Source organism: Mangifera indica, chromosome 3 (assembly GCF_011075055.1).
Source record: "Mangifera indica cultivar Alphonso chromosome 3, CATAS_Mindica_2.1, whole genome shotgun sequence".
Classification (NCBI taxonomy): domain Eukaryota; kingdom Viridiplantae; phylum Streptophyta; class Magnoliopsida; order Sapindales; family Anacardiaceae; genus Mangifera; species Mangifera indica.
This window is the reverse complement of record NC_058139.1, coordinates 1,992,002-2,005,339: the sequence shown is the minus strand read 5'-3', so window position 1 is coordinate 2,005,339 and position 13,338 is coordinate 1,992,002. Positions and strand designations below refer to the sequence as shown.

The following is a 13,338-nucleotide window of genomic DNA, read 5'->3' as shown; positions in this document are numbered from 1 at the left end:
TTTTGTTGTTGATGATGATGATAATCTTAATCAATTATATATATATATATATTTATGAACCTAGGTAGCTTGAAGCAAACGGTGGCGTTTCACTGTGCAAGGAAGGAGATGAGGTAAGTTGGATGTCCTCGTCTGCAACTGTTAAGGCACATGATTCCACCTCTTAAACTTTGCCCTCTCCTTTTTTTTGTCAAAAGCACGCAAATTTTGAATAAAGGTATTGCCACAAAAACATCACCTTTATCTCTTGTTTGCAGACTCTTAACATCAAATTCCTACCTTTTCAATTCTATCTTCTTCTTTTCGCTGTTGATTTAGATTTATAATTGTCTTCCTTGTTCATATATTTATTTATAATTACATGTCTGCATGAAGTCACCATGAAAGCTGGCTTCATCTTCATTCCAATTAGAGATATATATCTGTTTAGGCAAGAATTTTGGATTGTGACCGAGCAATGGTGACAACTTTTGGCACGCATAACAAAGAAGCTTCTCCTTTCTTCTGAGTGGTCTTTTTGAATTGGTGGACAGTGAACTAGTTGAAGAAGAATCTGATCCTAAAGGTAAAGCAAATTTCGGTAAGATGCTGTTTTTCCTTCTTTTTTTTTTTTCCTTCAGATGATACGAATGGAATTGCAGAAGCTTCATATACACCCTAGAACATCAGCTGAGGATAGAAACATGTAGACCCCGACACTTGGATTAGATGCCTTTTCTTTTTATTTTGGCCAAAGGACTATTTTCCACCCAAAGATTGTTGTTTTTTCAAATATCTCTCCTTTAACTTTAAAATTCTCAAAATACTCACCCATGAACAGTTAAATTTAACAGAACTCTAACTCTTTAAAATTTTATCTTTTTTTTCTCCTTTAAACTTCAAAAACTAAAAGTTTTTTTCCAATCTAAATTTTAAAAAATGACAGTTTTTCCCCCGAGTTTACTTTTTAGATCTCCAACGTCAAACCTGACACGTTGCCGGATTAGATGCCTTTTCTTTTTGTTTTTCTATTCAGCATCCAATCAAAGTTTGTACATCTCTTCCCCATCCTAACCGGCCTTCCAGCCATCACAGCCCATTTTACAGTTTACACGGCACGCAAAAGTACTTGTATGCAGTTTGTAGTATTATTTTCAGGCAATGTTACATACAGTATTTCCAATTTGAAAGGTTAGAAATAATTATTTCCAAAATAAACTCGGTACTTTCTTATAATTAATAATAAAACTATATATTTTGATAGTATATAATTATATAATTAATATTATTATATTATTAAATTTAAAATTATATAATAATATAGAGTTAAGTATTTAAAACTAAAAGTCTTCGGTTTTATTTTTAAGAAAACTGTTTATCATAACCGCTAATTTGGCATATAGAAATTGCCTTGGATGTCTCAGTCGTTCAGTCCATCACTATCAACTAACATACTTTTCAACTTCATCTTTATTGTAATTCACCTTTTATAAATGTGATTTTAAACATTTATAATAGATTTACTCAAGTCTCTTCATACTTTATCACATATACAGAAAATTTCTAAATTGTGTATATAAATTAGCAACAAATAATTATATCAACACAATTGTCGGAATATATTGTATTCACGTGAGAACTTTTTTTTTTTTTTGGTTTATGTACAGAGATTACAAAGATAGATAACAACATGACCAATAGTATTTGTAAATGTTTAGCATGATGCAAACTAATTAATGAAAAGAGGCAGCCTCGTGTGAAAGAGCGGCTCCGAACTTGCGAGAAACGTAAACCCCCAAACAGAATGCTATCATGGCCGTAAGAACTATTCCTTTGTTTTTTTTCAGTATCTTGATTGCCCATCCCGCCTGACTAGTCTCTTTCGCCCACTTCTCTACCTCCTCTTTACTGAAACCATCTACCCGGCTGCAATCCATTTGTTTCTTCTCAGACCGGCGCTCTTGTTCATGATTTTTCAATTTTGCATTATCATCATCGTGTTCTTCTTTGCCATGCACTTGGGGATGATCGCTGTTTACATTTTCATCATTCTGTTTTTGATGAAGACTGATTTCCTCTTCGATTTCTTCTGTAATATTGCTGCTGCTGCTGATGTTTTCGGTTTCTCTCTTGGGGACTTCCTGCTGCTTCTCTGCTTGCACTAATTTTGGCACAGTTACAAAGAGAATCTCGCTGTCGAACTTCCCGGTGATCTGGTCCATATCTGAATTTGGTGGCAGTTTAAACGTCTGCTCGAAACGTATTATTTTACTTTTATCATTCGTCAGTCTCTCTCCACTCACCATTACATTGCCAGAAGAAGTATCAACCTCGAGCCTCACTTGATCCTTTCGGAAGTCTAAAACACATATAATAGCCACATACATACATGTTTCCAAAAAAGAAATAAGTTGCTTCATTAACATATATATTCATCAATGAATATTCAGCAACAAGACAGAGAAATGTTGATAAAGATTTTGATTCCATACCAGGAAGATCCACAAGGAGATAATGGCCATTGGCGTCCTCTGTCCAAGCTGAAGAAGGTACAAAGTCTTCAATTATAGGTTTATGCGAGTATGTTCTTTCTCCAGGGCGTCTTCCTCCTCCAATGTATGCCATGCTGATGAGCTAAATCTATTAAAAGTTAAAAACGGAGCTTCACAAATCGATGTTTTAGTGATAGTTGAGGGTGTGAGCTTAGAATTATTTATAGAAATGGAAACCATGGATCAATGTGGTCATGTTTTGCGTGTGATGAAAAAACCTGATAAAGTTCACACAGTTTTCCAGGAGGCACGAATATTCTAAACTTGATGCATGGAAGTTAACAATCGGAATAGGGAGAGGAAAGAAAGTATTCTTTGCTTGTGTTGTGTACCAAAAGATTAAGATTTCGGTGATGGAGTACATACAGATGGATGCGTACGTGCCACCACGAAATCAACACTAATCAAGCAAAGGAACATTATATGAGTCACCGTGGCCAAGAAAGCTGACCCTCACGATTCCTATCTCACATCCAATTAATATTTAACACCTAACCGTCACTCTGCCCTGATGAGATGCTCTGAATTCCTTTTCCATTACAATCAACGAAACATCTGAAAACTTCTTGCCTTATACAATATTCTCTTATCAGCGATGACGTAGGGACTGGAACTTCCCTGGCCGTCCTTCGGAAGTAAGTCACGTGCCTCGATTACTTCCAAAACAAGTTTACGGACGGTATTTTGTGGCGGTGCTTGAGACGGCTGGGTTGTCATAGTCTCATTTTTCCCTTTTTCCATTAAGGAATATGGGATTTTACGGACTTGTTTGAAAACTGAGACAGAGAAAGAAAGAAAAAGCGTTGATAGCGGAAGGCGAAATTAATTAAGAGAGTGAGGAGAAGGTGGTTTATATGGTCTGCCTTTTAACTCTTTATATTATCTTGACTGTGATACTGTTTGTTTCGAAAGAAAGAGAGAGAGAAAAGCAGAGAATGTTTATATGATATGGCAAAGTCAATAGGAAAATAAAAAATAAACATATTCTATGCTCTCTCCTCAAGGTTGTTGTTTCCAACTTTACTGGTTCCTTATTTCTTTACCTCATTCTGATTTGAACTATAAAAAAAAAAAAAAAGAACTTTGATCATTTCTCACGCAAATGAAATATTTAGATTTCGTTGTTGATGATGATGATGATAATCTTAATCAATTTTATATATATATATATATATATATATATATATATATATATATATATAGTTATGAACCTAGGTAGCTTGAAGCAGACGGTGGCGTTTCACTGTGCAAGGAAGGAGGCGAGGTAAGTTAGATGTCCTCGTCTGCAACTGTAAGGCACATGATTCCGCTTCTTAAACTCTGCCCTCTCCTTTTCTGTCAAAAGCACACAAATTTTGAATAAAGGTATTGCCACAAAAACATCACCTGTATCTCTTGTTTGCAGACTCTTAACGTCAAATTCCTACCTTTTCAATTCTATCTTCTTCTTTTCGCTGTTGATTTAGATTTATAATTATCTTCCTTGTTCATATATTTATTTATAATTACATGTCTGCATGAAGTCACCATGAAAGCTGGCTTCATCTTCTTTCCAATTAGAGATGTATATATATGTGTGGAGGCAAGCATTTTGGATTGTGAGTGAGTAATGGTGACAACTTTTGGCACGCATAACGAAGAAGCTTCTCCTTTCTTCTGGGTGGTCTTTCTGAATTGGTGAACTAGTTGAAGAAGAATCTGATCCTAAAGGTAAAGCAAATTTTGGTAAGATGCTGTTTTTCTTTTTTTCTGAGATTTGAATGATATGAATGGAATTGCAGAAGCTTCATATACACCCTAGAATATTAGCTGAGAATAGAAAATTGTAGCCCTGATACTTGGATTAGGTGCCTTCTCTTTTTATTTTTCTATTCAGCATCCAATCAAAGTTTGTACATCTCATCCCCATCCAAACCGGCCTTCCAGCCACCACAATCTATTTTACAGTTTACACGGCCTGCAAAAGTACTGGTATGCAGTGCGCAGTATTATTTTCAGGCAATAGTACAGTAATTACTCTTTTCAAGTGTAGAAAATATGTTATAATATAATTAATATTATCGAATTATTAAATTTAAAATTATATAATAATATTTATTTTAAATATTCAATTAAATATCTATAATTAAATATATATTATTTTATCTTAAAAAAATATTTGTCATAATACTAATCAGACATATATATATATATATATACTACTTTTAATTAGACACATCAATTCAGTAACTCTCTTTTGAAAAATACCTGAATTCGTAAATAATAATTCTTTATATTTATAATTTTATTTTTATTTTAATTTTATCATTACAAAATATTATAAAATACCTAAATTCACAAATAATAATTTTTCATCTTTGAAGAATTCAGAGATTTAAATATAGAAGATGAGTAGATAAATGTTATATAGTAGATATATTTTATTTATATTTTGTAATTTATACCATATGTAAATTAATTTATTTATACTATGTTATCAATTTATAATATTTTTCATCATGTAACTACAACATTCCTCCGTCATAATTGAGGGATTATAAATAAAATATTCGAGATACTGTTATCGATTTTAATAATTGAAAAATAATTTATGTTAAAAAATTTTACTTAAAAAACTTTTTAAAAAATTGATTAAATGGGCTGACCAGCCCAATTAAAGCCCAACCCAGCCCAACCCGATTAAAGTCCATCCTGACCTAATTAAGGTTTATTATTATATGGGTTGGGCCTTGGGCCTTTATATTTCAATGAGTCGGCCAGGCACGAAGGCCCATTATTGTTTGAGTCTTGGGCCTGACCTAGCCCATTAACCCAATGGGTCAGATCGGAGCCAACCCGACTCAATCCGGTCTAACCCATTGACATCTCTACCTTCAACGTATATAGAAATTGCCTTAATGTCTCACTCATTCAGTCCATCACTATCAACTTACTTTTCAACTTCATCTTTATTGTAATTCACCTTTATAAATGTGATTTCAAACATCTATAATAGATTTATTTAAGTCTTTCCATACTTTATCACATAGTTTATCTTACAAAAAATTCTAAATTGTTTATATAAATTAGCAACAAAAAATTATATCAACATAATTATCAGAATATATTGTCTTTATAAATGTGGAAATCGAAACGTATATTATATAAAACTAATTAACTTATGTTAATATCTAATTTACCATACTTATATATCATTCACTTTACTGTAGTCTCTAACATCATTTTTTAAGTGCAATCACTATAAACTGTTAACTCTATCATTTGGTTGAGTCTGTTTTTTGGATGAATGCATTATCATTTGTATCAAAGAACACTTTAGATTATTAGAAACTTATTGTCTGAATTGTGCTGATTTTATGTAATATAAGTTTTAATCTCTACAGTTATAAGTTAATATATTCCGAAAATAATGAATCAACTTCCAAGAAGAATGAACAAGAAGCAAGATGGAGTTGGATCATTAATTATTTTCCACTTCACATGAGATTTTTTTTTTTATATATATATGCAAAGATTACAAAGATAGATATCAACATGATCAAAAGTATTTGTAAATGTTTAGCACAATGCAAACTAATTAATGAAAAGTGGCAGCCTTGTGTGTAAGAGCAGCTCCGAACTTGCGAGAAACGTAAACCCCCAAACAGAATGCTATCATTGCCGTAAGAACTATCCCTTTGTTTCTCTTCAGTATCTTGATTGCCCATCCCACCTGACTCGTCTCTTTCGCCCACTTCTCTACCTCCTCTTTACTGAAACTATCTACCCGGCTGCAATCCATTTGTTTCTTCTCATACCGTCGCTCTTGTTCATGATTTTTCAATTTTGCATTATCATCATGGTGTTCTTCTTTGCCATGCACTTGGGGATGATCGCTGTTTACATTTTCATCATTCTGTTTTTGATGAAGACTGATTTCCTCTTTGATTTCTTCTGTAATATTGCTGCTGCTGCTGATGTTTTCGGTTTCTCTCTTGGGGACTTCCTGCTGCTTCTCTGCTTGCACTAATTTTGGCACAGTTACAAAGAGAATCTCGCTGTCGAACTTCCCGGTGATCTGAAACGTATTATTTTACTTTCATCATTCGTCAGTCTCTCTCCACTCACCGTTACATTGCCAGAAGAAGTATCAACCTCGAGCCTCACTTGATCCTTTCGGAAGTCTAAAACATATATAATAGCCACATACATACATGTTTCCAAAAAAGAAATAAGTTGCTTCATTAACAAATATATTCATCAAGGAATATTCATAAATAAGACAGAGAAATGTTGATAAAGATTTTGATTCCATACCAGGAAGACCCACAAAGAGATAATGGCCATCGGCATCCTCTGTCCAAGCTGAAGAAGGTACAAAGTCTTGAATTATAGGTTTATGCGAGTATGTTCTTTCTCCAGGGCGTCTTCCTCCTCCAATGTATGCCATGTTGATGAGCTAATCTACTAGAAGTTTAAAAACGGAGCTCTACAAGTCGACGTTTTAGTGATTGTTGAGAGTGTGAGCTTATAATTATTAATTCATAGAAATGGAAACCATGGATCAATGTGGTAATTGTTTTGTGTGTGATGAAAAAACCTGATAAAGTTCACACAGTTTTCCAAGAGGCACAAATATTCTAAACTTGATGCATCTATTGAAGTTAACAATGGAAACAGGGGAGAAGCATTCTTTGCTTGTGTTGTGTACCAAAAGATTAAGATTTCGGAATAAGCCATGCCAATCTATACATCTCAAGACTTCTTGCACCATACAGCTAAGCTAATTGATACTTGTTATACAATATTCACCTTTCTCTCGTCAACAGGCTCTGTGAATAGTTGAAGAAGTAGCGCTCCAAGACAATTCTTTCTCCGGCACCCTTAGAATTTGCAGGATGTCCCCTTCTCAATCGGGATGATTTAATAATTATAAATATTTTTTTAATTAATTATATTTGAATTGATAACTTTTGATATTCATATAATTTCTCCTCTCTCCCAAATCCTATCATTACGAGATTGAGGAAAAAAGAGACACACACAGACAACCAGATACGCATATTCACTCCTACAGTATATATGATATTCCTCATCTCATAAATAAAAAGACTATAAGTTGACTGTTATAGGGAAAGAGGCTTCCCTTCCTTACCTCTCAACTCTTCATCTGGAAGCAACAACTCCATTAATTCTCTCATCATCCTATAAGTTGATATGTGACCAGGCAGGTGCTCTTAACTGCCTTGCGAATAAGCCATGCCAATCTATCAGTAAGAAACTCAGTTCGAGACCTGTTATAACAGATATTCTGATAGCTACCTAACATCCAATCATTGACAATATTCATACAAATAGATTGTCTATTATGTTTATAAATTACTCCATCATCATCTAATCAAGTGATGTACATAAAATATACAAATCACACATTTTCACTCAATAATTAAATATAAAATAGAAAGGTGCATGGCTAAATAAACTTTGCTTGAAATTGAGCTTATTTTTGGCTCCCTGGCTTTTCCTTGATAGAATGAATGAAAAGTTGCTGCTGAATTTTCCAATATCTGTGCTTATTTGGCCCGCTAACACTCACCAGATTATGCTCCAAAAGTTGGGTAATGTGTGCTCTATAAAGATTTTCCAGAGTACGAGGGGCACTGAACAGGTGACTCAATCAATCTATTTGGATAGCCACTAGTAAGCCAGAATCAATTCTCTTCCCGGAAAAAGAATAAATATGCTGTGGGGAACATTGTTTTTCTTTGCAGAGTCTGAAAATTAACTGCATTGCAGCCATGGAATCAACTAATTAGTAATTTCTTTTTGTGAAATAGTGGCAGCTCCTTGAAGAAAGCAGCCAAAGAAGAAAGAAAGAATTTATCTTCAAAAAAGGTACTTAAACATAAAGAACACTAACCTTTTCAGCTGGGTCCCCAATTTCACAATTTTTGACCGCAAAGGCTCCTCAAGTTTAAGCAACTTGGTGAACTGCAGGATGGGTTAAAGCAGAAGATTTGACATTTGGAAAATGTTCATACATGATGCAAAGAAATGGACTCTTAACATAATTAAAGACTCTTTATACCAACACAACCCCAAGTACATGATTTAAAGATTATGAACTGAATAAAGCATGGATGTAGAAAATACGGACTTCACTCACGCACACACCTGAGATGTCTTCAGTTCAAGCTCATCCCACTCCAAAGATGGATTGCTTCCTCTTACTATTCCTGTTCCAGCATATATCAATGCGCCAAGACCCTATTTTGTTAAGTAATCAGTACTTAATATTTTGGCAAGGGGATAAACAGAACAATATTAAACACAAAAAATTAATATATATAGCTTCCTTTTTTTTTTTTGGCTTCAGTTTTCTGGAAATTAGTAAAATTGGAGGAACCACTTGACTAGTTCAGAAGACAATGTGACTCTCACCCAAAACAGATGAAATAGTTTATTAGAGTATCTCTCACCTTTTCCACCAATGCCGACCTGATGCCAACGGCAAATTCACTCTCTCCTCCTCCAAACCAACCGACAGGCCCAGCATACATTCCTCGGTCAAATACCTCTGAACAGCATTGAGAATATTTAAGACTCATTTTCAACACAGGCATCAAACTTGCAATCAAAACCATTTTGGTGATTGTTAGCGAAAGTACTTTTACTGCCCATGGAAAATGAAGAAGACATCACAGAATTGCAGTTCTGATCAACGTTAAAATAACAAGATAAGAACTATGAGTGGTTAACAATCTGACTATTAAGATATGGAAATAGATGCTGATACAGTAAAATTTCTTATGCAATATTAGACAACAATTTTCATAATACAGTTACTTCAGTTATTGCATTAGGTCTACTGCTCTTAAGAACATAATAAGATTACATCCACCTACTAGAAATAGTAAAAAGAAAAAAAGCGTGTACCACTTTCTGCAATTAGAAGTCGTGCCTCTTCAGTTGGAAACCCACAGACTGCTGGACTTGGGTGAAGAGAAGCCAAGATGTCAAACTGAAAGAGTGAGAAAATAAAATGTCAAAAAAATTCAGAAAAAAATTCAACTCATTATTGAAGAAGGGTTTTTGCACCAGTTAGTAAACAGAAGAAGATGTTGTGTACCAATCTGAACTTGAATTTGAAATTTATGATTCTTACCTCATCATCTTCGCTTCTTAGTCTGCCTGTCAATTTGGCACACAAATGCTGAACTCTTGGAAGCTTTCGTATCGCTTTCTTGGGTTCAACCACTACCCTGTCACATACAGCCTGCAAACAAGAACAGAGTTCAGCGTATATACACTTCGTGTTTGTCAGCCCACTAGAAAGTCCAGAAGGATTCCTAGTTATTTTATTACTATTAGCAACAATTACTAATTTTCAAACTTCAAACTACAGGTCATGATATAATGATTGCTTCACATTACATTACACTACAAACACTGTTTTAGTCTGTTGTAACCCAAAGTAATACTGTGGAAGGGCCTCTCGCTCTCGTTTTCATTCATAATGACATGTATGCATGTGCATGACATGGAGGGGAATGAAAACCAATTATTATTAGAAAGTGTTTCTAGCAGAGAAGAAAAACTATTGGTTTGAATGATGAAGGTACTCAAAATAAACTTGCCTCCAATTTGCTTCTTATGCTCTCAAGGACTATAGTAAACTCAAGGTGATCCTTTGGACTGCAAGAATTGTAAATTGCATGTACAGATTGTTTGTCAGTTGGCTACAAAATATTGAAACAGTCATAGCAAAAGACTACATGAGATTTCCAAAAACAAAAAAATCTAGTTGTTCTGGAGTTGTAAAATAAACCTGGAGAGTAGGTCATGTTCTATTTGAAGATCCATTGCAGTTGATCTACCTCTAGCACGGGTTCCAGCCAATGCCTCACTACTGATGTTAAGCCAATTTCTATGAAATAGTTGTTCTGGCTATTCATAAAGTTTTTGTATAAGTCAAAGTAAGAACAAGGCAATTTGACATCAGAATTAGTCATGAAAAAAAATAATAATACAACTTTACTGCTAGATACAATTTCTTTCTATTTCCAGGAATTTTATAGGTGAAAATGACCATCAACTATCCTTTACTCCAGAATTTCTTTTTACATCCAAGAATTTTATAAGTCGAACTAAGGGGCACTACAAGTCACAACCCAATTTTTACATAAAATACTTGAGCAGGGAGCTAAGATGATTATTGAGAATCAAAGATGTATATCCCATGTGTCCAGGGACAAAGGGGTAAAAGATGATAAAGAACTTAAAAGACACCCAAGAGTATATTTTGCTGAAGCGCATCCTGTCTAAACCCTTCATCCTTATATTTGTCAATCAGATTCCATTGCAAGATCAATTGCAAAAGAAAGGATTTCATGAATGGGCAATGTAGGAGAAGAGTATAGATGATTACAAAGAACACAAATATATGCATAATATTCTGCAATATACTAGTAAGCTCACTTACCGTGTTTCCTATAAATGAAGGTGCATCAGGTGGCTGAAGACAGAACTGGTAAGCATTTTCCCCTTCAACCTGCTGAAGGATATCTCAGATAGATTGTGAGTACACACTTTAAGATATGTTTCACCAAAAGTTGGACAACGTGTTGTGAGAAAAGAATACCTTCAAACAAGCAAGCCATGTAATAGGATCAATATCAGTTACAACTCTGCTACTCCGTGCTAATACAACCTGATTTCCAGTCATGATAGATTTATCAAAACACATAGAAGTATGGGGAAGACAAGAATAAAAACTTGCAGGTTTTGTGACTTTGAATATATTTCATCTTTCTAATGAGAACCACAAGTATCTTCACAATCACAGAATGTTAAAACTAGCTGGCACAACAATAAATAAGGTTTTATTATGCTTATACAATACCTTAATAAGCGGAGTGCTGCTTCTGTTGATTATCTGCAAAGCCCTCTTAACAGCAAGATTCCAATGTGTCTTGCAGGGAGAATGATTATTACTTAGGATGAATGTTCTGGAAACCTCTTTCTGTAACATTACAACATTGGAAGAAACCTGCATCATTAAGTAAACATAAGTGAAAAAAAACAAGCCTTTCAAAATACAATTAATAGTCAACTAGTCAATTATTTGGAAAAATTCAACTCAGTCAAGTTTAGACCTGGCGCATCGTAGATTCAAGTGTTTGAATGGCCTTTTCCCAAGTCCATGAAAGAGCATCATCCCAAGCAACCGTTACAGCAAGCATGGAACTTTCTTCAAGCTCATCAAACTCAACCTGTCATGAAGTGTCTAGCAACAGATCGTACAAATACTAAACAAAAGTACATAATCCATCAGCATAAGTTGCTACAAAAGAAAACAATTCCTCTACCTGAGGAACCATAAAATAAAATGAACCAAAATATTCCCATTCGGACAATATCTTAGCCCTTGCATCGAAACGAATTGCTCCATAAGCACGAATCAAAGGGCATTCTCTAGAAAGAAACCTTCAATCAAAACATTTATGTAACATTAGCAAATTGTTATTAATTCTTTACAAAATTTCTGATAATTGACAACAAACTAAGCAGTAAGATACAGTTTTACCTCTTTATCGACCTCCAATCATTGTACGAGAATGGACGGTGATGGCGAAAGAAGACAGCAGACCCCACACCAGCCACACTGACTAAATTATGAGAAACTGTGGTGTGGCCGTTCCCATTAGTATATTCCACAAAATTACTGGAAACGTTTCTTTGGCTTCGAGCAGAAAAGAAACAGCGTGGAAGAAGATGGTGTTGAGCATGGAGCCAATCAATTGCTTCAATTTGTTCTTGAATCGGCACCTTCAAATTAAAGAAGTTAGATTGCAGTTGGAGCAGAGCGCGGGAAAGTCAAGAATATTCCAAGAATTTTCTTTGTAGCCTCATATTGTGAGGTATTTATTTTGAACCCCTAACTTTTTCATTAAAATCCAACAATGCAAGATAAGAATAATTAGAATCAGGACATCCAGTGGAAATAGACCACGTGGCAGAAGCCCACTGATTGGCCGATTGCAGATAAAGAAAATCATCCACATCAACCAAACAGACAGGGCGACGCAGTGACATTGAATTCCAAATTAATTACCATAACTGTACCTGGAGCCTTATGATGCCAGAGGTTAATGGCGGTGGATTGGATTTCAACTCGGAAATGGCTGAGTTGAGTCTGTCCATGGCTAAAGCTGGAGAAGGAACTGGAGCAAGCGTGCGACTCTGTATTGTGCCCACAGGAAGTGGAGGGTCTGCTTGGCAGCCATTCATGGAGAGCAAACACGATTGATATCTCTGTTACAAAATTAACTAGTTTGTTTTCAGTGAAAGATTCATTTACATAGTTAAGCATAACAAGGAGATTCATTGAAGAAAGAGTTAAAACTTACATGATGAAAAGTAGTGTTTTGAAGAGAATGCCATTGCCAATGCCTCGAGGTGGGAACAGTAGAAATGCTTTTCATTGATTCTGAATCAATGAAGCGTACGAGGCAGTGCCCAGTGGCACCAGCCATGAAAGGAGAGAAAGCAAAGAGCAGAGTCCTTATCTGTTAAGTAGTGATAAGACAAAGTGTGCCCATAAAAGAATTTATTGTAATTTTTAATTTAGAATTGGATTTTGGAAGTGAAAAAGCAACTTCAATCAATCTTGGTCATCAATGTGACACGTGATGTGATGAGTATTAGATAATGAATAAAAAATGATTATAATTGCAAGATGACCCGCAACGAAGCTAAAAAGATGACTCGGGATATCATGGAGCTTATTAGGCTACAACCACATCCTGGTTGCCCCGTTGTCGAGGTT

The 13,338-nt window shown here is 34.9% G+C and overlaps 3 protein-coding genes and 1 long non-coding RNA gene across 7 annotated transcripts; 1 reads left to right on the top strand and 3 right to left on the bottom strand.

The window, feature by feature from the left end:
* Nucleotides 1–1,588: 1,588 nt before the first annotated feature.
* Nucleotides 1,589–3,525, bottom strand: LOC123210841. Its single transcript, XM_044629331.1, has 2 exons — nt 2,472–3,525; nt 1,589–2,338 (listed from the first exon to the last, which is right to left on the bottom strand). The coding sequence occupies exons 1-2, from the start codon at nt 2,602–2,604 to the stop codon at nt 1,713–1,715; spliced, it is 759 nt and encodes a 252-aa protein (XP_044485266.1). The 5' UTR covers nt 2,605–3,525; the 3' UTR covers nt 1,589–1,712.
* A 225-nt stretch (nt 3,526–3,750) lies between these two features.
* On the top strand, nt 3,751–4,424 carry LOC123211103. Its single transcript, XR_006501336.1, has 2 exons — nt 3,751–3,896; nt 4,055–4,424. It is a non-coding gene; the product is annotated as an uncharacterized LOC123211103 (long non-coding RNA).
* A 1,684-nt stretch (nt 4,425–6,108) lies between these two features.
* Nucleotides 6,109–6,960, bottom strand: LOC123210736. Its single transcript, XM_044629209.1, has 3 exons — nt 6,828–6,960; nt 6,639–6,694; nt 6,109–6,588 (listed from the first exon to the last, which is right to left on the bottom strand). Exons 1-3 carry the CDS (start codon nt 6,958–6,960, stop codon nt 6,109–6,111), a joined length of 669 nt encoding a protein of 222 aa, XP_044485144.1.
* Nucleotides 6,961–7,855: 895 nt separating this feature from the next.
* Nucleotides 7,856–13,118, bottom strand: LOC123211099 (isochorismate synthase 2, chloroplastic). 4 transcript variants are annotated; one of them, XM_044629636.1, is made up of 16 exons: nt 12,920–13,112; nt 12,636–12,824; nt 12,097–12,338; nt 11,879–11,996; nt 11,666–11,782; nt 11,413–11,559; nt 11,152–11,220; nt 10,993–11,061; nt 10,339–10,457; nt 10,148–10,205; nt 9,676–9,786; nt 9,447–9,531; nt 8,990–9,087; nt 8,685–8,777; nt 8,431–8,501; nt 7,856–8,295 (listed from the first exon to the last, which is right to left on the bottom strand). In XM_044629636.1, the coding sequence occupies exons 1-16, from the start codon at nt 13,043–13,045 to the stop codon at nt 8,292–8,294; spliced, it is 1,716 nt and encodes a 571-aa protein (XP_044485571.1). In that variant the 5' UTR covers nt 13,046–13,112; the 3' UTR covers nt 7,856–8,291. The 4 variants fall into 4 exon arrangements, 3 of the variants coding, with proteins under 3 accessions (XP_044485571.1, XP_044485570.1, XP_044485572.1); XM_044629635.1 differs by having other exon boundaries at nt 10,993–11,064; nt 12,920–13,111; XR_006501324.1 differs by lacking the exon at nt 7,856–8,295 and having other exon boundaries at nt 8,685–8,746; nt 10,993–11,064; nt 12,920–13,116.
* Nucleotides 13,119–13,338: the final 220 nt, after the last annotated feature.

Bases quoted from the DNA above. Each gene is read 5' to 3' on its own strand.
- LOC123210841 (XM_044629331.1), bottom strand. From the start codon at position 2,604: ATGGCATACATTGGAGGAGGAAGACGCCCTGGAGAAAGAACATACTCG. The intron at 2,339-2,471 runs GTATGGAATCAA...TATGTGTTTTAG, and splicing joins TCTCCTTGTGGATCTTCCTG to ACTTCCGAAAGGATCAAGTG.
- LOC123210736 (XM_044629209.1), bottom strand. From the start codon at position 6,960: ATGGCATACATTGGAGGAGGAAGACGCCCTGGAGAAAGAACATACTCG. The intron at 6,695-6,827 runs GTATGGAATCAA...TATATGTTTTAG, and splicing joins TCTCTTTGTGGGTCTTCCTG to ACTTCCGAAAGGATCAAGTG. The intron at 6,589-6,638 runs GTGAGTGGAGAG...AATACGTTTCAG, and splicing joins CTTCTTCTGGCAATGTAACG to ATCACCGGGAAGTTCGACAG.
- LOC123211099 (XM_044629635.1), bottom strand. From the start codon at position 13,045: ATGGCTGGTGCCACTGGGCACTGCCTCGTACGCTTCATTGATTCAGAA. The intron at 11,560-11,665 runs GTCTAAACTTGA...TTAATGATGCAG, and splicing joins TTGAATCTACGATGCGCCAG to GTTTCTTCCAATGTTGTAAT. The intron at 8,778-8,989 runs GTGAGAGATACT...TTAACAAAATAG, and splicing joins GGTCGGCATTGGTGGAAAAG to GGTCTTGGCGCATTGATATA.